At 40.9% G+C, this 23,666-nt stretch overlaps 1 protein-coding gene across 2 annotated transcripts in view; it reads right to left on the reverse strand.

Moving 5' to 3' along the window:
• Window positions 1–23,666, reverse strand: part of UTP20 (UTP20 small subunit processome component) — a 97,198-nt gene that overhangs the window by 64,408 nt on the left and 9,124 nt on the right. For both annotated transcript variants that reach the window (XM_066356820.1, XM_066356813.1), the window contains exons 7-22: window positions 22,798–22,935; window positions 22,009–22,164; window positions 21,282–21,428; window positions 21,064–21,198; window positions 19,656–19,733; window positions 17,344–17,522; window positions 15,476–15,631; window positions 15,252–15,340; window positions 13,466–13,571; window positions 10,689–10,839; window positions 10,186–10,248; window positions 9,269–9,427; window positions 8,148–8,224; window positions 7,066–7,145; window positions 6,598–6,838; window positions 1,106–1,288 (exon numbers count right to left, since the gene is read on the reverse strand). In XM_066356820.1, the coding sequence (XP_066212917.1) occupies window positions 1,106–1,288; window positions 6,598–6,838; window positions 7,066–7,145; window positions 8,148–8,224; window positions 9,269–9,427; window positions 10,186–10,248; window positions 10,689–10,839; window positions 13,466–13,571; window positions 15,252–15,340; window positions 15,476–15,631; window positions 17,344–17,522; window positions 19,656–19,733; window positions 21,064–21,198; window positions 21,282–21,428; window positions 22,009–22,164; window positions 22,798–22,935 (2,138 nt within the window). The remainder of the gene's footprint in view (window positions 1–1,105; window positions 1,289–6,597; window positions 6,839–7,065; window positions 7,146–8,147; window positions 8,225–9,268; window positions 9,428–10,185; window positions 10,249–10,688; window positions 10,840–13,465; window positions 13,572–15,251; window positions 15,341–15,475; window positions 15,632–17,343; window positions 17,523–19,655; window positions 19,734–21,063; window positions 21,199–21,281; window positions 21,429–22,008; window positions 22,165–22,797; window positions 22,936–23,666) is intronic.

Raw genomic sequence — 23,666 nt, forward strand, 5'->3', positions numbered from 1 at the left:
CTACAGAAATATTTCACCAGGCACTAGACTGTGCTGCTCCATTGCAAAGGCAATGTAACATCCATCTCTCCAGCCCAGCAACTAGCAAAAGGCACTCAACCCAGCTGCTGAATGGATGAACTAATAAATGGCTCATGGTAAAAACTCAACACACAGATGCAGACTGAGGTCTGAAGTGGTAAAATAGCACAGAAGCACCAAACCCAATGGAGCTCTGACACCCCCATTCAGACGATCTCCAAGTAAGCTGGAGCAACTTCTACAAGCAGGATTGCTTCATATTTTCCTCAGATTTTTAACAATTTAGGTAAATGAATTACCCAGAGAATGAGAGAGAGAAAGAAGGTAACAGCATGAAAACAAAAAGGAGCCTGACCAGGCGGTGGCGCAGTGGATAGAGCGTCAGACTGGGATGCTGAAGACCCAGGTTTAAGACCCCAAGGTTGCCAGCTTGACTGTGGGCTCATCTGGCTTGAGCAAGGGGTCACTTGATCTGCTGAAGGCCCCCAGTCAAGGCACATATGAGAAAGCAATCAATGAACAACTAAGGTGTCGCAATGAAAAACTGATGATTGATGCTTCTCATCTCTCTCCGTTCCTGTCTGTCTGTCCCTATCTATCCCTCTCTCTGACTCTCTCTCTGTCCCTGTAAAAAAAAAAAAAAAGAAAGAAAACAAAAGGAACCAGAAGGAGACAAGTCAAAGTCAAAGTGCCAACACGTGTATTTATAAGGAGAGGTGTTCCATCACGTGTTTCCCTAGCACGCACAGACCATGCCCTGGCACTATGGAAAGGGACTGACAGAGGTCAAAGAGCATTTAACAGCACTGGGCCCCAGCACCTTATGCATAAAAAAGGTTGTGATGAGAAGCTTCCAACTCTAACATTCTGTGGCTAAACAAGAAAAAAAAAAAGAAAGCAAACAACCAAAAAACTTGGAAAACAGTTTTCTTCAGACTGTAAAACAGCAACAATAAAATAGGGAGGCACACTTATATAAGTAATTAATTATTTGAGCAGGTCATCTTGTCCAAGGCCCTGGGAGATCTCTGCCCGCTCCTCTGTGAGCCGGCGACCTGGGACCTCGCAGCCACGCTGAACTTACTTTGTCGCAGCTCTTCTTGTTCTCTTCTTCTGTGAGGGTTCATCTGGAGACACCGCCTCTTCCTCCAGCTCTTCATCGTCTCCAGCAGCAGGTTCTTCTGCTTCCTCTGCCGCCACCCCTTTGCCTCGTCTTCTCAGATCCTGGGTCGGGGCGACCTGCAGATCTGCTGGGTAGTACTCATTGCTACAGTGGAAAGTGACACAAGGAGGATGAAGCTGAAATGTCCTACTTCCGTTTGTGACAGACAGATGTCCGTGGTTCACAGAATCACACATGGAGGCACCAGAGGCACCTTAGTCAGGCCTCTCCTACAGCATTCCCCTTTACTGGATGGCCGCTCCGAAGTACCGTACTTAACAAGTCAATCACTAATGGCAGAGAGCAGCCCATTCCATTGCAATACCATTGAAAATATTTGAAATGTCTACTTTGGACTGAGCTGAAATCAGTCTCCCTTATCTCTGAAAACACAACTTGGGCAGGCAGGTGTGAGGGTAGATTACAGTAAATCTTGAAAGTATAGCATTAAGACCATGCTGGTCACTTCAAATCCAGATACCGTCTACCGTATTTCCCATGTATAAGATGCACCTTAATTTTGGGACTCGAAGTTTGAAAATAAATATATTACATAGTCATTGAACTAAAGTTTTATTCATCATAAAATGCATACAACTCCTCATCACCATCAAAACTCCCATCCATAAGCTTGTCCTCTTCTGTGTCTGATGACGAATCACTGTCTTCAACAATGAGTGCAAAAACAATCTCGAAAAAAGGGGAAATGCAAGTAAAAAGATCTACAACCACTGTATAAGACGCACCCAGTTTTTAGACCCCAAATTTCTCAGACAAGGGTGTGTCTTATACAAGGGAGAATATGGTATTTTGTATAGGGCTGTACCAAAATTCAGCCTTCTAGGTATGTGGTTTGGTAATACAGATGGAACCATCAACTGCATCGCTTTGGGGCAATCACATGATATAGACTCAAACTGAATGACCAGGCAATAAAAAAACAGTAAGTCTTCATGTTTCTCTCCTCTAGACTAAGCTTGTACAGTTGGTATTCACAATTCTTCTTAATGAATTCCATTCTTTAACTTTGCTCCATTGTTGCAGATAACTAATATTATCTTGAAGGCTGTTGCTGTCATTCACTTCATTTGTTCTGTGTCACTTTAACTCATTCAGCCAACAATTATTATTTTCTTGTGTGTTCTGTGCATGGCAGTAAGCGACAAATGTAAGGGAACTAATCAGACATTCAAGTCCTCACTCAGAAATATGCTGATGCAATAGCATGTTTTATATATGACCTTACTGACACATCTGGAGGAAACTCCAGGTGAACTCACTAACCTACAGCTGGAGGGGTGAGGTGCTACCATATTCAACTTTGTGTTCTCATCTAGCGGGATCAGGCAATTAATAAATTTTAAAATGGATGAATAAATGAGCCAAGTTGCTGCATCAATTACAAATTTTATCATCGATTTAATAACATCAGTATTATACTCTCAACATTCAATTCACCACAGTGCATGTCTTTCACCTTTATCTCTTACTCCTCCATTTATTAAATACAGTAATCCACACACAGTACTTACAAGAGCGTCTGTACAGAAAGTACTCATTTACTAAATGTCACCATCACCTATTATTGGGATGTTTTTGCCATTGTTAATCATTTATTTCTGCTTGATTCCTCCTAGGATTCTTCTCAGAGAATGTTTATAAAAGATTCACAGCCTGACCAGGCGGTGGCGCAGTAGATAGAGCGTCGGACTGGAATGCAGAGGACCAGGGTTCAAGACCCCGAGGTCGCCAGCCTGAGCACGGGCTCATCTGGTTTGAGGAAAAGCCCACCAGCTTGAACCCATGGTCGCTGGCTCCAGCAAGGGGTTACTCAGTCTGCTGAGGGTCCGCGGTCAAGGCACATATGAGAAAGCAATCAATGGACAACTAAGGTGTTGCAACGCGCAATGAAAAACTAATGATTGATGCTTCTCATCTCTCTCCGTTCCTGTCTGTCTGTCCCTGTCTATCCCTCTCTCTCTGTCTCTGTAAAAAATAAATAAATAAATAAAAATTTAAAAAAAAGATTCACAAATTAGATGTCAAATTTTTTGATTCATATTTAGAAAGGTAAATTTCTAGCCAAAAATACAAATAAAAATCCCGTAATATATTTCAAAGTCAGGATTAAAGGTGATATTTGGGTTTTCCATTATCATTTAGATCTGTAAATATATTAAGTTGTAAGTAATCAGTGTCAACTAGTCTTAAACATTTAAAAAAAATTGTGTATCTTCCATCTCTAAGTCTTCTTAAACTCAGAGACGCGCTTCCTGTTACAGGCTCCTTCTATCCCCACAGCATCTGGTACTCAGAGAGAAAGAAGGTCTGTATCCTTAGGCTAAGGGTAATCTATTTCGTCCTTGAGGGAAAAACCTGACACATTAACATAGTAGGAAATTCATATCCTGCTAACACAATCAATCCCAGCCTGCATAGGCAGAGCCCTTTGCAATTCACAAATAACTGATACACATTATTTTATATGATCTTCAAAACAAGGCAAGAAAGCTTAATATCACCGCTCTCATCCTGTAAATTAAAGACTAAAGGGTTACGCAAAGAGAAAATCATTACTCTTCTCCCACCCCATCTACTGACCTGCCCGCATCTTTCTTGTAACCTTTGCCAGAATGAATTATGCATGCAAACCTTTTCACTTATTCATGGGACTGTAACCCCTCTTAACTATTCAGAGACATGGCTTCTGCCGCTTTATTCCTCTCGCATAATGACTTCACCCTCCCTTCTGGATCTTTCACGCAGCATAGCCCCCACACACGCTGCTTAAATCTTAACAGCAACCCTAAGGACAGCTCCCTCTCTTCTCCCACATCTCCCTCCACCTATAGCTGCTTTTTTCTTTTTCATAAGAACTGTTCACACTTGTTATTTCCATTTGCTCCTCTCCATTCTCTCTTCAACCCATTTTAATCAGGCTTCCATCCCTACCAGATTAACCCAAGTAACTCATGTTAAGGTCACTTCCAAAGCCATTGGTCAATTCTTATTCTTTTTCTGACCGATGTCTCAGACACATTTGATTCCACTGATTACTCTTCTTTTTTTTATTTTTTATTTTTTTTTATTTTTTATTTATTTTTTTTTTTTGCATTTTTCTGAAGCTGGAAACGGGGAGAGACAGTCAGACAGACTCCCGCATGCGCCCGACCGGGATCCACCCGGCACGCCCACCAGGGGGCGATGCTCTGCCCCTCCGGGGCGTCGCTCTGTCGCGACCAGAGCCACTCTAGCGCCTGGGGCAGAGGCCAAGGAGCCATCCCCAGCGCACGGGCCACCCTTGCTCCAATGGAGCCTCGCTGCGGGAGGGGAAGAGAGAGACAGAGAGGAAGCAGATGGGCGCTTCTCCTGTGTGCCCTGGCCGGGAATCGAACCTGGGACCCCTGAATGCCAGGCCGATGCTCTACCACTGAGCCAACCGGCCAGGGCCAGATTACTCTTCTTGAAATCCTTTCTCCAAGGAATACTAAGTGGTCTTAGCTCCTCTTTCATCACTTTCCTGGCCTCCTTTGCTGGTTCCTTATCTCCCAACCACTAAGCATCACTGTCAGTCCTTGAAAATCTTCTTTCTCGACATTTATACACACAGTTGTGATTTAATTCCCTACCCATAATTTTTTTATTATACATACTTATGAGTCTCAAACTTATTATTTCTAGACCAAACCTTTCCTTTAAACTTGAAATTCTAAATTCAAGTGCCCATTTGACATCTTAGATGTCTATGCAGTATCCCAACCTTAATGTATCTGAAAATAAACACTCCATCTTCCCCACAAATCTGCAAACTTCTGCAGTTCTCCCAATCTCAGTAAATGGAATTCTCTTCTTCCAGTTGCTTGGGCCAAACCCTCAGAGACATCCTTGATCCCTCCCTTTCCTCCTCCTGCACCTCCCCCCTCACTACCCTCAACCCCATCCCCACCATGACACAGCTGAGCTGCTGGCGAATCTTGCAGGCTAATGTAGTTGTAATTCTTCAAACTCTATCTTATTGAACTGAAATCCTTTAAAAAACATCCAGGGCTCAACTACCTCTCAGTATCTGTACTACTATAATGTCAGGCAAGTCACCATTTATTCTTCCCCAGATTTTTGCAATCTCCTAACTCTCGACTCTCTCCGCTCTCACCACTGCTATCCCACAGTCTATTCCCAAACAGCAGCCAGAAAATCCCTTAAGAAAACTTAAATCATGTTATCTTTCTGTTTAAACCTACTGGTGGCTTCCCACTTCACTGATAATAAAAACCAAAGTCCTTACTTACTATCACGTAAAGGTCCTACACAACTTGCTCCTATTAACTTACTACTTCATCTCCAACACTTTCCCCAGGGATCAATGCTGTATCCACTCTGCTGTCCTTGCTGTTCCCTGAATGAGCCTGGCGTGTTGTGGTTCACAGCCTGCTCAACCTTAACCCTGCAGCATTTCTCCATATAATAAAAAAGAGTACTGGGAAACATACATTTGATTAGTTAGTATTATTCTATACATCACATTCCTTATCTTTATTTATTTATTTTCCATTTTGTTTTGACAGAGAGAAAGAGTGAGAGAGAGGGACAGACAGGAAGGGAAAGAGATGAGAAGCATCAATTCTTCGTTGTAGCACCTTAGTTGTTCATTGATTGCATTCTCATATGAGCCTTGACTGGGGGGCTACAGCAGACTGAGTGACCCCTTGTTCAAACCAGAGACCTTGGGCTTCAAACCGGTGACCTTTGGGCTCAAGCCAGCAACCATGGGGTCATGTCTATGATCCCATGCTGAAGCCAGTGACCCAGCGCTCAAGCTGAGTGAGCCCACGCTCAAGCCAGCGACCTCAGGGTTTTGAACCTGGGTCCTCTGCTTCCTAGTCCGATGCACTATCCACTGCATCACCACCTGGTCAGGCTCCTTATCTTTAGTTTTAAAGCAATCCGACTCTCACACATCTTATCTAGTCAAAACAGAATAATGCTCCAGAACGTTCTTGTTATTTTTTGAGAGTATGTTCCTCAGCATCATGGGAAACATTCAAGAGGCTCAAAACAGTGGCAAGGGTTAAGGTCTGGAAAATACTTTTAAGCCATCAGGTGAAAATAATGAACAAACAAGGTGAGAAACAGTAAGTTCTTTGTACATTAAGCTAACTCAATATGGCCTTTTGTTTTGGTTCGTTTGTTTTTGTAACCTGGAATATTTTATTAACACCATTTGTGGGCCAGATAAATTCATGTAAAATTAAGCGGTGAACCAAACTAGTTTGGTTGTTGGCTCACAGATCCATGCCCGTGATTTACAAACGTAACAGATGTCAAAGGAACTCAGTCAATTTGGGAGCTTAATATTTTGTACCTTCTCTTCCTCATACTCCACCAGGAAAATCCCAAGAAGAGAACACACTTACTTGATAAATCTCAGGAAGAGCGGGGAGAGCTCCCTGGACCGTGGCTCTACCCTCTCCGGGAATTTTGCCAGAGCTCGCCACAGCAAAAATCGGAAATTGGTGTGGTCTAGTCTTTCCTGACAGTCGGTTTTCAATGTTAACTGCTCAAGATAAAGCACTCCAACATCTCCTTTCTGAGCCTGCTCCCAACTTTCATCTCCAATGGACTTCTCATCTCCTACATCATTCTGCAGTTCTTTCTCTGAAAGAAAAAAAATGTCATCATAAGCACCAGAGAAATGTTAACATCTCTCCTTCCCCAAAGAAGGGGACTCCTTTCTCTCGTAATGCAAAGAAACAACATCCCAAACCCACAGGGCGTCCAAGGGAAGATGTTTCTCATTCTGCTTCCCCAATTTCATGTGTAATTAAGCAGCAAAGATTAAGCCACCACTTTTCTCCCAGTCCCACCTGATGCCCCTTACATACCAGCATGTATTGCTGCTTTCTCTAGGTGTTCATAGTAGACGTTCCAGAATTTCTTATTTTCCATTTCATGTGCATGAGAGCTAAAAAAAAAGATTATAAGACAAAATACGTGCTGTGATCCTTACTTTGGGACCCACGCAGGGAAAGAAGAATGAAAGGCTGAAACTAAAATGTGAATCAAGTCATCCCTGAATGTGGGTATAAACAACTTTTTTATTTTCCTCTTGTCTTCAAAATGACCACAAAATATTTTTATAGTCATAAGATACTAAATGGTATTTTTAAAAACCTAAGTAGACACCCATAAGATGACTTTTTAAAGGCACAATAATGTGGATGGGGCTTGGGGTATAAAATATAACCCATTAAGGAGAGGCCTCTACTTAGAGAAAAAAACTCAATTTGTTCAAAGTTAACTTTAAAATACTGGCTTTGCTCCCATCAAATTCAAATATATTTATTAACACAAAGGCAAAATAAATATTCACTAACTGCATGCAACATGCCTTTCAGAACTTGACTGAGAGAAATTAGCTCCATCATGTGTTCATAAAATCTGACATACCAGTAACCAGTATTTGAAAGTGTTTATATTCTTTTTGTCAAAAATTTTCTTAGAATATGCATAAACTTTATATAAGACACAAATTGTGTATATTTTTAAAGCTAAAGAAATTTTGGGATATTAGAAAACAAAAGTTTTTAAGTCCTTATTTTTAAGTTAAAGTTTGGCTCATTGGCTGATATATATAAATACAATTACGCAGTTATTATACGATACTTTGTTACTGAAAATATTCAACAGTACAGATATATCATATAAAGTAAAAAGAGAAAATTCTCCAAAGTTATTTCAGTGTACAAAGAAACATACATATAACATTTGAACTGTTGAAAAACTTGGCATCAGAGAGAATAATTCATGTTTATTTTTTCTTCACCATGTCCCACAAAGGATTTATGGTAGCTATTGAGTATTGTATACACCTATTCATCTAAATCACACCTTGTACTGTAATACTGGCCCCATTGTTCCTCAGTATTTAAAGCATAATAGATTCATCCACTTAACCCATGCTTACCTTATGAGTTCAATAACAGGATCCCAGAGAGCGCTGAAGTTAACATACAACATGCCCAGTAAATAGCGAAGCGGCACCTGCAATTACAGACTCACTCAGGAAGTGGGCAATGATTTACAACAGAAAGGCACCGACAGGCAGATCTCCCAGCTCAGACAGCTGGAGATCCAGAAAGGAGCTTGCGCTTTACGAAGAAGTTGTAGGTGCCGATCCAGAAGTCAGTGAGTAATGACTTTCCAACTCTCCACAAAATGTCACAGAAGAATCACTCAAGCAAACGCAGTATTCAAACTCTTTCTAGATGCTCATGCTAAAAGGGTATTTTTAAACCAACAGATCTGACTCGTGACTGAATGCCATCCTAACAAATACTGCCATCGCCATCACCTTATCAGACAAAACTTCAACAGTCATCAGGAAAGCACCAAACGCAAAGAACCCAAGCTGGGAATGGCCACGGTAGCTTTGCAAGTGGATATCGGAGCTTGCAAAACCACGCATTACAGGAGTTCCATTCAGAGGGTCTAAAGTCTCCTCAGTCACCTTTTCCGATGACAGTCCCTACCAGCATCCCATGTGTTAGGGAGGCATCATGTAGAACGGCAGTTCTGTTACTAACTTGGGGGCAGGTGTTTGTAACTATTTCAGCAGCAAACGTAACAATGGACACTAACGTATCAATATAAAGCAGGGTGAGCACAGAACTGCCTGGCTGAAAGGGGAATGCCTCTACTTGGCCTCCCTCACCCAGGACTCCGTGCAGTGTCTTCAAGGGTCACAGGCAGAAACTCCCTGGCTCAAAAGGCAGGGGGCTGACATGGCAGCGAACAAACCCGGAAAAGATCAGGCTTTAGACTTGAAGTTGAGTCCTCCTGCTGTCATTTACTATCTACCTTCACACAGGACACACAACTCCAGGAGAAGGGGGAAATTATTTCCATTGTTGAAACGGCCGACAGCACAGCCCTCTAATTCAGAGCATCTAAGAGAACTAAGGTTTTATCTAGTTTTAAATATTCTTTATTGGGTGACTACTTGGAATGTTTCTCTTTTTAAAAGCCAGTCAAACAGATCTAAATGCATACATAGAGTAAAAAAAAAAAAAAGACAGTGTTTTCTACCTCCTGTAACAGCCCATCAGGGACTGCAGACTGTACCACATCATGTCTTAGTTTTCTCAGATGAAGAAGCTTCTCTCTGTAATCATTCACAGTCGCAGGGACAACTTCTGCCTGGCGTAATATAGCAAAGGCCGACTGATGCTCCGAGAGCCCGTCGTCCTAAACAGCGGGGAAAACCAAGGGACACGTCAGTCCTGGGATCTTCCTGAAGAGCCATTAAGTGTGACCAAAGGTTGAAAACATAAAAACTAGGATCTGCTAATGTTGTAAAGTAAAGAAGGCACACTTTTTTGGGGTAAGCAATTCGTTTTTCCTCACACCATTTACTTTACAGTCAATAATTTAGGATTAGTAGCTAGCACAGAAATGACAAGGAAAAAATAGGAAGTTCTCGAAATGATCCAAATTGACTGGTAACATTTGTTGAAATAAAGAAAATGTATACCAGCCTACCTTTATTTATTTTGCCAGCCTACCTTTAGTAGAAGTAATTTCTACCTCAAGAACTAATAATTTGCACTATCAAAATATCTCTGTAAGGGTATTCTCTGTAGAATTACTGAAAATCCTGAAAAACTGTGAACAACCCCACCTAAAGAACATTAAATGTGACCATTGAAAGGGAATTGGTTAAGTAAGATATTTTACACTGTGGGTTGCTATTCGAACTTCGTGACACCATTAAATTATGTGTGTGCACACAGAAGTCTGAGATAACATTCACCAGTTAACTGGATTTCCACTGGTAGTCTTGTGGGTGTGGCAGAAACAAGAATTATGGATAAAAATTAAATTTTTATGGTATTTACAACATAAGTGTTTGAATTTTCTATGAAATTATAATTTTGGAAATAAAAACATATATCAAATTACATTTTAAGAAATATATGCAAATTGAACAGTTAAAATTAAAATACCTCCATTAGTTCCGGAAGTTGAACCTCAAAGTGGTTTAGAATCCTTATTGTCAAAAGCCGTATCTAGAGAAAGTACAGGCATGTTTCAAACTCCAACATTTAAACAGAAGAAACTGATTAATAGTTGAGATCTAAGTTTTATAGAATTATGAAAAATATACCACTTGTCAGAGTAACATAAGCTTACTCTATCTCTTATTTCATACTCAACATCAACCCACATATATTCAAATAGCACCTGAAACTTAACAACCAGACCACACTGGGAAGGCTGCACATAAAACTATGTTGTTTCTTTGAACGGTGACACTACAAGCATCTCTGTAAATAAGTGCAAAGAATCTGATTAAGCTTACAATTCCATTGAAATCCATGTTTTTTATCTCTACATAATGTATTCAGGTATTTCAACACACCTAAGTGAGCAGCAGGACCACCCAGAGGACGGGTAATACATATAAACAAAAAGGGAGAGGCAGAGAACACACCACAAACAGTGTTACCTTGGATATACCAGTTGAAATGTTTGCTTTCAACTTGGGAAATAATTCCAGTAAAGCTTCTTCAGAAAGTGATCCTTTGCAGCCACATAAGGATAATCTCTGATAATAGAGATCAGCCAACAGCAACACAGATGGCTCCAAAGGAAACATTCTGCAACAAGATATTTATTAGGCCCAAACCGAACTGAACATCCCAGAGCATTCAGACTGCAGGAAAAACCAGAGAACTATCACTGAGGAAGGAAATGGAAAAGGGAACAGATACAAGTTTTACGTGGACACTGAGCATCATTTTAAAGATGAATCTGAGGCCAAGCGACAGTGGGTGAGGTGCTCAGGGACACACAGCTAGCTGGAGGCAGAGACGGGATTAGAATATGCCATTTCAACTAAAACCCAATGCTGTCTTTTTGATCTATATCATTGTAAATGACAACGACAGTGAGGGAAGGAGGGAAGCAGCAGAGGAGGGGTCCAGCACACAGGCTCCGGGGCAGGGCAGCAGAGGCAGGAGGGAGCCCGTCATCCATCTGCAGTGTGACCCCGGGTAAGCCGCTTAGCCTCCATGTGCCATACTCCTTCAACAAATATTTACTGCGTGTCTAGTATGTGCCAGTGACTTTTCCAGACACTGGATATAGCAGTAAACAAGAGAAAAGTCCCTATGCTCCTGGAGCTTATACTCTAATAGGGGAAGGTAGCCAGTAAGCAAATAAACTAATAAATAATCAGTATCACAGTGAGGAGTATGATGGGGAAGCACATCAGGGAAAGGAGGCTAGCCTGAGAGACCAGGCTGGAGGGGCAGAGGGGTAGAGGGGTGGAAGGGTGGAGGGGAGGAGGGAAGGAGGGGAGGAGGGAAGAAGGGGAGGAGGGGAAGAGGGGAGGAGGGGAGGAGGGGAGGAGGGGAAGAGGGGAGGAGGGGAGGAGGGGAGGAGGGGAGGAGGGAAGAAGGGAAGGAAGGGAGGAAGGGAGGAAGGGAGGAGGGGAGGGGAGGAGGGGAAGAAGGGAGGAGAAGAGGAGAGGGGAGGGGAGGAGGGGAGGAGGAGAGGAGGGGGGAGGAGAGGGGGGGAGGAGGGGAGGAGGGGAGGAAGAGAGGAGAGGAGGAAGGAAGGAGGGGAGGAGGGGAGGAGGGGAGGAGGGGAGGAGGAGAAAAGGGCAGGTGAAAAGTGCTATTGGATATGAGGTGGTAAATGTAAAGAGACCTAACTAGTTTCCCTTATTTCTCTAGTCTCTTCTCAATAGAGCAGCTAGGGTATCCTATTCAGGCTTATGTCACTCCCCTCCCCCAAATCCTCCTGTGTCCCCCTTCTACTCAGAGTAAAAGCCAACGCTCTAGCATGGGCAAAGTCGTTCACGGCCTGCCATGCCATCCCCACGTCTATGACCTCCCCATCCTTGCTCGGCTCAGCTTACAACAGAACAGTTCCTTGCTGCTCAAGCCAGCACCCCGTGGCCCCCTCCCATGGGCAGGCACGTCTCCCTGGGTCTGGAAGAAAACGTGCCCCAGAGTCCTGATATCCCTGTGGCTACTCCTTCGCCACTTCCAGTTTCTGTTCAGATGTCTCCTTGGTGAGAAGACCTCCTGTATTTAAAACTGCTGTTGTCCCCAACCTCCAGACTCTCCCTGCCCCCTGACTCTGCTTTAATTTTCTTACCACCACCTAACAGGGTATTTATTTTCCTTATTTACTTTGTTTATTGTCTCTTCTTGTTAGCATGCTAAAAGGCAGGAAATTTTGTGTTTCATTCACTGTGTCCTGCAGTGCCTAGAACAGGGCCTGGTACATGAGAAAAGTGAATGAATATTTATGGAAAGAACAGAATAAGTCTGTTTTTAAAGGTATGGGAGACCTGGCCGATTAGCTCAGTCAGTTAAGAGTGTTGTCCCAAAATGGTAAGGTTGCAGGTTTGATCCCCAGTCAGGGCACACACAGGAAGCAACCAATGAATGCACAAACTGAGTAGAACAACAAATGAATGCTCCCCCCCCCTTTCCCCTCTGTCTCTTAAAAAAAAAAGGTGGGGGGAAAGAAAGAAAGAAAATTAAGCCCTGGCTAGATAGCTCAGTTGGTTGCAGTGTCAATCCAGAGTGCACAGGTTGCTGGTTTGATTCCCCAGCCAGGGCACATACAAGAGCAGCTTGATGTTCCTGTCTCTCTCTCCCTGCCTCTCGCAAAAAAGCATGGGAATGAAATGTACTGAACTCCAGAAACAGAAGCAAACTATTTTACCAGGTTTTCAGAAGGCCTGTCCTTCAGAAGGGACACTAAGCTGAGTAGTGAGTGTCTAACAGCTCTGAGCTATACTACCCAAACCAGGGGCTGGCTCAGGTAAACTGAAGAAAACTGGATTGCTCTGGTGTATTGCAAAAGGACCACAAGGAAAGTTTCCTGAGATGCTGACCATGTCAGGCTGAGACAGAACATCAAAGTAGCAGGAATGTGGATGCTAGAACCACTCAACAAGTTATAGAGGGCCAGCACTGTGCAATGTATGGTTGGGAGAACTAATATCCTGTATAAACTCTACAACACGAATTCACACACACAGTAAAGCACCCCTTTATCAAGATAAATCTGTATTTAAAGATTGTCAAGATCTGTATTTATCTGAATTGGAGGATTTAAATTAATTATAATTATAAATCTCCTATGTGAATACAGCTCAGGTATAGAACAGATCAAAATTGGACTTTTATTATGTCCAATATTTCACAAACACAGAAGCTTTCAGTTTATATGTTATTAAGGTAAATGAAGAATAGGTTTACTCACAACACTAAATTCTTCACACGTTCCACAGGAACCAAATGAAGAAGTTCAGAAGATTCTTCCAAACTTAGCAGAGTATTTACAGCTTGACAAAGAACAAATAAATTCCCTAGAGGCAGGAAGATGGAAGAAACCAAGTTAGCTATTTCTTTGACACAATAACAACCAGAAATCTCATTTATCTGGCATTTGTTATTTACACAAACTTAAATTAAATTTGAGCCTGCTCAAGAATTACCTGTCAAATGTCATAATTTAACAGGAACTAAAGAGAGAGGCTCCAAGTCTTATATTTTAACTTTCTTAAGAGGAAAATATAGTTAGAGTTAGAGAATAAATGCGTATGTTACATGAACTGAGATGAGGAGGAAGAGGAATGGTTCCATCGACTGGCATTACCACTATTAGAACTTATGAGGTGAGTAGACTTGGACTTTTTAAAAGCTAAGACAGTATCGTCACATAAAACTTACGTTGACTTTGTCTCTAATTTACAAGGATCTGCATATCCAATGGCTGCTATACTTAATCCACTTAATTAATATTAATTATACATTCATTTAAATCTAGACTAGATGTTGGCAAGCTATGGTCAATAAGTCAAATCTTGTAGGTAGTCTGTTTTTATATGGCTGGCAAGATATGAATATTTTTTTAAAATTTTTAAAGAGTTGTTTAAAACAAAAAACAAACAAAAAGAATATACCACAGCCCTGGTCGGGTAGCTCAGTTGGTTAGAGCATTGTCCCGATACACCAAGGTTGCAGGTTCAATACCCAGTCAGGACACGTACAAGAATCAACCAATGAATGTATAATAAGTGGAACAACAAATCAACGTTTCTCTCTCTCTAAAATCAGTGAACAAAAAAGAATATACCACAAATCTGAATGTGGCCCATAAAACCTAACATATGTACTAGTCCTTTACATAAACATTTTGCCAAGCCCTGCTGTAGGCTTTAGAACAGTGCTGCCCCACAGAACTTTCTGCAATGGTCAGAATGTTCTTACTTGGGCTAATAAGCAACCACAATCTAATATGGTAGCAGCAGTCACGTGTGGCTCAGCATTTGAAATGTGGGGAATCTACCTTATTCTCTAATATGTCTGCTTAGTATCTAACACAGAAGTTAGCACATTAATAGTTTAAATGAATGAATGACTACTGTTGGAAAAGAAATACTGTGCTAGAATAAAATATCCACTTATACATTGCTGCCCTCAGGCTAGTGAGGGGAGATAAACAAGTCCACAGAGGGAAATGAGATCTGTGGCAAGGAGGTCACATTCTTCCCAGAAGAGTCATGAAGGCCTTCCTTGAGGTGATGTGTTTGAGCTGTTTTGAAAGATAAGTGAGAGTTCACCAAATGGCAAAGACGTAGACAGAACTCCAGGAAGAAGGGATGCGTGTGGAAGGGCAGCCACCAGAGGGTTGAGAAAGGAAGCATGTTGCTCAGACTAAGCAAATGCCTGGAACATAAGGTGTGTCCCAGGGGCAGGCTGGTCACGGGACACAGGGAACAAGAACAGGCTGGGGCTTGAGAATGACGAGGGTTCTATTTCTCTGACCTTCAGATTCAGTTTATGTTCAAACTACCCTGACCTGGTCACCAGGCTATGAAGTACAGGTGCATTACCTCCCTCTTGCCTTCTTTTTTCTGTATTTATTTATCATACAGGTTATGTCAGAACACAATGCTAGTACTATTCTCTGGGATTCTATGAGTTTACAATGACTTTGGGTGTGTCAGAAAAGAAAGAGAGAACAAATGGGAATTGTAACTGACCTTTTCCAAAGCTTCCTCTGTCAACAGTCATGAAGAGTGACTCTATGAAGCATGTGACTAGTGGTACCACCTTCTCCTTCTCAAGAGGTCTATCCAAGTGGGGAGAAAAAGGGGAAAGTTCAAATTGGCTTTTTCATGAAATAGCAAGGAATGGCCTAATAATAAGGGTTCTAATCAGCACGCTACACATCTCTTTAAAAATAAAACATGATGTATTTTCTCACCTGATATGAGGTAACACAACAAGGGTTGCCCAAGATCGTGAAAGGAAAGTAGTATCTTTTTGGGGGGGTAGCTGAATTATAGATAAAAGATGGTCCAATACTGAGGTCTGCCCCTTTCCTCCCTTGGATCTAGCCTTCTTCTGCCTTAGGTAGGCTCTGAAAGAAGGGAAGAAAAACAAATGTTTAAAATAGAACAGAATGTAATCGCTCCTGCAGTAATTTAACATACAATTCAGTAGTTCCCTACCCCCATCTTTGGTTTCACTAGAAATTTCATAAATAAACAATTCATACATGTTTAATAGCACGCTGTTCTCAGAAGTGTGATGAAATCACACACTATTCTGCCCTGTATCACCCAGTTAAGCACTTACCACATAATTCAAGTTCATTTTTGGGCATTTATCTCAGAGAAAGATATGTATAAGAATATTCATAATTGCTTTATTCATTATAGCCCAAAGCGAGACAACCTAAAGGTCTTCCAGTAAGTGAATGATTAAACACTACTACTCAGCAATAGCACACGGAAAGACATTTGACATAAAAAGGAATAGTTACTGATGTACACAGCCTGCATGAGTTCCAAGGGGACTGTGCTGAGGGAAAAAGCCACTCTCAAAGGGGACTGGACAACTCCATTTATATAAATATAATATTCTTAAAATAACAATTATAACAGATTAGTGGTTCCCTGGGCATGGGGATAAAGTGAGGAGCAGCAGGGTGTGTGTGACTATTAAAAGGTAGCACAAAAGATCTTGGTACCGATGGAACATCTTTGGTTCCTGACTCTGGTGGTGGTTACAAATATACATGTGATAAAACTGTGAAAAACTTTACATCCATTTACATACACTCACAGAGGTAAGTGCATACGAAACTAGTAAATCTGAGTAAGCTGGTGCAAGGTCAAATCTTTGATGTCAAGTCTAAGAACTCTGCCTAGCTGCAGGTCCCAAATATTCTACAAATGAAATTGTGCATTGTACAATTATCTAGTTGTGATATTGCAGCAAACTTATGTAAGATGTTACCACTGGGAAAAACGGGGGGGAGGTTCTGTATGGAATCTCTCTGCACTATTTCTTGCAATTGCATGTGAATGTATTTTAAAATAAAAGGTAGCCCTGGCCGGTTGGCTCAGCGGTAGAGCATCGGCCTAGCGTGCGGAGGACCCGGGTTCGATTCCCGGCCAGGGCACATAGGAGAAGCGCCCATTTGCTTCTCCACCCCTCCGCCGCGCTTTCCTCTCTGTCTCTCTCTTCCCCTCCCGCAGCCAAGGCTCCATTGGAGCAAAGATGGCCCGGGCGCTGGGCATGGCTCTGTGGCCTCTGCCTCAGGCGCTAGAGTGGCTCTGGTCGCAATATGGCGACGCCCAGGATGGGCAGAGCATCGCCCCCTGGGGGGCAGAGCACCGCCCCTGGTGGGCGTGCCGGGTGGATCCCGGTCGGGCGCATGCGGGAGTCTGTCTGACTGTCACTCCCTGTTTCCAGCTTCAGAAAAATGAAAAAGAAAAAAAAAAAAAAAAAAAAAAAAAAAAAAAAAAAAAAATAAAAGGTAAACAAAATTTAACAGGCACGTCTTTATTTCACTTCCTATCCTCTTGGCATTAAACCAGTTAAACTGTTTGTATACCTTCCATGTGTTTTCCTATGCTTACAAACACTTGATGTTTTAACTTTGCAAAATGGTATCATACTTCACATATTATTCTATAACCTGCTTTTTCCACATAATATATCACGAATATCTTTCCAGTTAATACATATAGATCTTCATTTTTTTACAGTATCGTTAATATAAATACATTATTTTAAAATGAGTATTCCTACCAACAATACGGGGAATAAAGACATAGAACTTACCCCACCGTTTGTTGTGAGAAGACTAGAGGGTACTTCTCAATGGCCATCGAGCCAGCAGTGGGAGGTGCAGCTTTGTTCAGAATGAGCTTGGCCAAAATGGCCAGAGCTTCATCTTTGACTGCAGCATCGTCAATCAAGAAGCAATTCTCAATATATAAGAGAAAACTGGGTAGAAAAAGCTAAAAATAAGGGGGGAAAATCACACTTATTAACAAATACAAATGTCAGAACACCTAAGGAAAAGAAGATTCTAACACTTCCACAGAGAAAAAGATCTCAACCAGAGATCAGGAATCATGATAGCATCAGATCTTTCCACAGGAACTATGGAAGCCAGAAGATAATGGAATGATGCCTAAAAATCTGAGGGAAAATGTTGATCTAACAATTTCATACCCAACTTCTAGCAATACAGTGTGAGGACATTTTCAGATGTATTAAACCTCAAAATTTTACTTTCATTAACCTTGGAAAGAATCTCTGAAGAATGTTCATCAAAGTAAGAGAAAAACCTATAACACAAGAAAGACGTGGGATCCAGGAAACAGGAGAAAAGTAAAGGATGTCCTTGTCTGACATCTGTGCAGTGGGCTGAGAAGGAATCCAGTTAGACTAGAATTGCTCCATGAGGAATGGCTCCAGAAAAGGATGGGAAAATTGAGCTACTAAATGATCTGTTTGCCACCTGAAGGGCATTTCCAACAATGCTGTTGGAAAACAGACACATTGACCAGCTATTCAAAGAACACAATTTCCAGTTTTTAAAGAATGAGTCAATTTCAGGAAAAATGAGAAGGTATACAAGAAAGGAATATAATTATAAAATGACTCTTTATAAAAAAATAACAAGTATATGATAAATATGAATTCAGGCGAAATCTGTGACATAACTGTTAAGATAAGATGTGTAAAGGAACCAGAATCCATCTACCTTCAGAGGAAGACTAAGATGAGGGCTAAAACCAATGCATAGAGAAAAAGTAAATTCAGATAATTTAAAAATATAAATACCAGAAAAAATAGCTAAAAATCATTAGGTTTGTTCCCAGTAAGATGGAAGTAAATCAAGTGACTGCCTTTTAGTCCTGTTTGCAAATTTTAAACATCACAGAGTACTTTGATAAAAAGCATTAAAAAAGAAAATACCCTGGTAGAGCATTGGCCCAGTGTGTAGATGTTCCAGGTGAGGGCACACAGGAGAAGCAACCATCTGCTTCTCCACCCCTTTGCCGTCTCTCTCTCTCTCCCCCTCTTCTATATCCACGGCTCAACTGGCTTGAGTGAGTTGGCCCTGAGCACTGAGGATGGCTCAGTGGTCTCTACCTCAGGCACTAAAAAAGCTCAGTTGCCCAGCAATGGAGCAATGGCTCTACAGCCCCAGATGGGCAGAGCATCATCCCATACAGGGGCTTGTCCGGTGGGTCCCAGTCAGTTGCATGTGCATGTGACAGCCTGTCTCTCTGCCTCCCCTCCTCTCACTTAATACAAAAACAAAACAAACAAATAACAAAAACAAAGCAAAGAGAACAAAGAAGGTAAAGATAAAGATACAGTTACTAAAAAATATCAGTGAGATAAAGGGCCCTCACTGAGCAGGAAGTACTCAGTGAAGCTAGGACAGAGCTAGGATGAGTTTTGTTTTGTTTTGTTTTTTTTGAGATAAATGATAATGTGTATTATTACAGACTAAAAGGAAAAATGAGAGAACAGATTCAGGGATAGTTTTCTGTGAAGTATACTGTAGGATTACCAGTTATAAGGAGTGGTAAATGGTTGAGAGTGAGTGGAAAGGGGTCAGGAGTTGATGGGAAAGATTCCTACCTCATTGTATCAGGCATCTACTGTGTTACAATGAAATTATTTTGCAACATTCCTCTAAAGCAAAGTGTTTGAGAAACTATTTTTTATGCTGTAAATTCACATTAAAGTTTCTGAAACTGTTTTCTTTTTTTCAATTTTACCACATGGTTCTATAACTTACAGAAGGATTATTTTAAAACAAGCTGGTTTCCAAAACTAATATAATATTGAATGTCAACTGGAATTGAAAAAAATAAATAAAATAAATAAAGACAAGCTGGTTACCTAACATCATTTTAAATACCTTAGTATATGGAATAAAATTTCACTTGTGACCTAAAATTGGAATATAATAGCTTTAAAAATACATATATGAAGAAAAACACCCAATACTTATGGTACTCTGTTTCTCTAAAAAAAGAAAGTAAACAAAAGTCACAGGATTTTAAATTTGATTATTTCACCCTGACAGATTAGAAACAAAACAAATCAAAATTGAGTATCTTGCTCACCTGCTCAAACTGCTTCATAGCAAACATGACTTCAGAAAAATCCCAAATCAAACGTCTTTCAAATTGGCTCTCAAAAGTCTGTGGACCATAAGTAAAAATATTAATGTAAGTACACAGAGTATTTTCCCCATTCCTGGGGAAAAAGAAAATATCAAACCTTCAAGTTCCTCTAACTTGTAAGCAGAAAGCAGTGGGATGCTCGAGTCAAGTTAACAGTCACTGGGGGTGGAAAGAACTGATTGCTGAAGCCGCCACTGCAGAGGGACACACACAGGTGGGAGCCAGGGCAGCGAGCCCTCCCTGGGAAAGCAGCTGGAGTGAGCGGGCGGTGGGCACACATCAGCCAGTACTCTGCCCCCGGGCTAAGCCTTCTCTGTAGGAACTTAGAGACGTGAAGACACTGCGTGTCTGCTGCCAGAGCTGCTCAACTATCTCCAGCTACAGAGCATTACGTGAGAGCCAGCAGCACGATTTCACTCCTTCCTCTGGGCCTCCAATTCTGCACTACATGAAGCCAGGAAGAACCTGATCTATTTTTGGGTTGAAAATAGATCACTTCCCTCCAATCTATCTTCTAAACTCACTCAAATGCAAATTTCACCAGATCATTTCCCTACTTAAAATTTTGCCAGGGCCCTTCAATACCGGCAGCCTAACTTTTCAAGGCAGAGCCTTGCCGATAGGATATGCATCACACTTCCTCCTGTGCCCATGTGCCTAGACGACATAAGATTTTTGAACACACCTTTGCTGTTTCCTCTCCTAGAGTTTTTAACCCCTTCTCTCACTGGCAGACTGTTATTTAACCTTCAAGGACTATCTCGAATATAGGTCCTTTGAAAAGCCACCTGTCCCTCAACCCCAGACAGAATTAACTGTTATGTTTCTACATGACGTCAATAGATTATTTCGACAAATTATAACTACTCACCTTCAGGGCACTTCCCTATCAAAAACCATAGTGTCCATTGTTAAATCTAGTCCATACACAGCACAATGTAGGCTACGCATATTTGGTTAATATTTGCCAAAGAGATTTGTGTACTTCCTTGGAGTCTAAAAACTGGATGCGTCTTAAACAGTGGTTGCAGATTTTTTTTTTACTTGTATTTCCTGCTTTTTCGCGCAGCTGAGAAGTTGTATGAATTTTATAATGAATAAAACTTGAGTTCAATAACTATGTACATTTTTTTCAAATTTCGGGCTCCACCATTAGGGTGCATCCTATACATGGGAGATCTTATACATGGGGAAATACAGTAGCTTTTATCACACTTTATTTTCCTTATTATAGCATGCAAAGACTATTAATAAAATTATAAAGTCTCTGAGGGCCGAGCCTTGGTCACGCTTCATTTATACGCCCCAGGAGGCTTACACAATGTTAAACACATTATTAACTACTCACTTTTTCTATGGTTTCTTTGATGAGGGTTTCTGGCAAGGAAACATTTTCGCCGAGGATCAAAGCAGAAATTACATCCAAGAGGGTCTTTCGGCAAGATGTGGAGAGATGAGCTACTTGTAATGTTTGAGACAATACCTATAAATAAAAGAGAAAACAGTGCATACTTAGCCATCAGCTTTTAGTGAAGAAACTCTAAGTAAATCAAGCTGGGAACTCACCCTACAAATGTCAACAGGCTTGGTTATCTTCAATCCATTTCCATGTTTCACAAGTATCAGATATGTTTCTAATAACCTTTTCATCTGTTCAGAACTTTCTCCACAGTTAGTTTGGGTTACTTTCGTATGTAGATCCAGGAGTGATTCCTGCAAACAATTTAATTTAAAAGAGAGAGTATTTAACAAAGAGAATAACTATAAAATATCCCACTCATCTGTTAACTGAATACTGAAAATACTGTGTAAAGTAGTTCAAATTTTCACATACCTTTGCTTTAAAAGAAAAAGATACATTTACTGGGAGTCACTAAGGATAATAAAGGCAATATGTCTAAGTGCACCGTTGTTAAGTTCTTTACAAGCATCTCCTCACAATCCACATGGCAACCGTGAAGGACGAAATATTATACCCCATTTACCAGATGAAAAGACAGGGGAAACAAAGACTTAAATAACTTTCCCAAGTCATACTGGCGATAAGCAACAAAGCCAAGATTCAAACATAGGCAGTCTGGTTCCAAGGCTTGCTCTCTTAACCACTACTCTCTACTGTATCTCAAAGTATCAAAACAAATAAAATTAGCACAAGGGGCAGAGGGAAGGGAAATCCTAGTGCTTGTGAACAAGTATAAGGGCAACTATAAAATACGATCTCCAGGAGTGGTCTACTCAACAATCACCTCTTGCACTCCCTATGGCATACAAATTCTGAAAAATTAGAACTCACTTGCAAACATTCAAAAAATATACCAAAATGTTCCTTGTAGATGTAGACCACAGTGGACTTGACCATGCTTTTCAATGTTTCTCCAACTAAAATCCAAGGCAGTTGAGTTTCTGTTTCGGTAAGTGGTCCTAGCTTTTGCAAAATTAGCTTCACTGCCTGTGGGAATCCAAGTCATTAAAATAAACATATAAACCTTCATTTTTAAATATTGCACTGTGAGATACCACTCTGATTATATTAGCTATCTTAAAATCAAATCTAGGAATAAACAAGATTATAGCAGCTTTGGTAGTTAACTGTCTCAAAAGGAATTTCCAAATCACGATGGGACTCCTATCATCCAGCTGCCCCTTCACACCCACCTTTGCTCATGAATCAGTTGATGTTACCTTGTAGGTAGGATTCAGGATGAAGATGAGAGCAATGACCTTGTAAGTAAAAATACCTAGTGATCTAGAGCCTACATTAGGCAAACTTAATTCCCCATTTAGTGCTATTTATTCTTGGCAAGCTTCTGTCCATCATTTCAGTAAATCTTTTGTTTTCTTTTTTCTTTTTTAAGATTTTATTTATTCATTTTAGGGGGGGTGAGAGAGAGAGGGAGAGAGAAGGGGGATGAGCAGGAAGCATCAACTCCCATATGTGCCTCGACCAGGCAATCCCAGGGTTTCAAACCTGCGACCTCAGCATCTGAGATCGACGCTCTATCCACTGCACCACCACAGGTCAGGTTTGTTTTCTTTTTAATACCTTTCACACAGACTCAGAGTGTTCCTCCCGGTTATTTACCTTCCCCGTACAGGAGTGAAACATGTTTCTCACTCCTTTGCACATTTCAAAGAGCAACTGTCCAACTCCTTCTACCTTTTCCGGATGTTCGTCAAGATCGAGAAACATTAAATTGAAAAGTGCATTTTTATCAGAAACCTAAAACATAAAATGTAAATGGAAAATTGTATAAAACATATACATATCCAAATGAAGAAATTTTACTCTCTATACTACAGATTCATATTTAAATATAATTAGGGCAAAATTCTAAAAGGAATGGATATTTGTAATCATCTCAAACTACTATAGTAGTATACTTACACTTGTATTGTCTCAAAAATGATTAATTCATTGGTATAAGGCATGCACCAAGAAAAACTACATAAGGACAAATTCTGTCTTTTAGAGAAAACCATATATTTTATGAGTATTAAAGACAATTTAATACCAATGTTTTTATTACAAAACCCTCTAAAATTTACAATAAAAACCAACCCAATCAGACCTTTCAGGAAATCATTATAAAAATTCCTGTTCATTTCACTGTTCCTGTATTTTTTTTTTCTTTTATTAATTTTTAGAGAGGAGAGTGGGGGGGGGGGGAGAAGGGGGAGCGAGGAGCGGGAAGCATCAACTCTAAGGGAAGGATTTTTTTTAAATTATTTATTTATTCATTTTAGAGGGGAGAGAGAGAGAGAGAGAGAGAGAGAGAGAGAGAGGGAGGGAGAGGGAGAGAGAAGTGGGGGAGGAGCAGGAAGCATCAACTCCCATATGTGCCTTGACCGGGCAAGCCCAGGGTTTCGAACCAGTGACCTCAGCATTTCCAGGTCAACGCTTTATCCACTGCGCCACCACAGGTCAGGCTGTTCCTGTATTTATTGGCTTGA

The sequence above is a fragment of the Saccopteryx leptura genome, chromosome 1 (assembly GCF_036850995.1).
Source record: "Saccopteryx leptura isolate mSacLep1 chromosome 1, mSacLep1_pri_phased_curated, whole genome shotgun sequence".
Classification (NCBI taxonomy): Eukaryota; Metazoa; Chordata; class Mammalia; order Chiroptera; family Emballonuridae; genus Saccopteryx; species Saccopteryx leptura.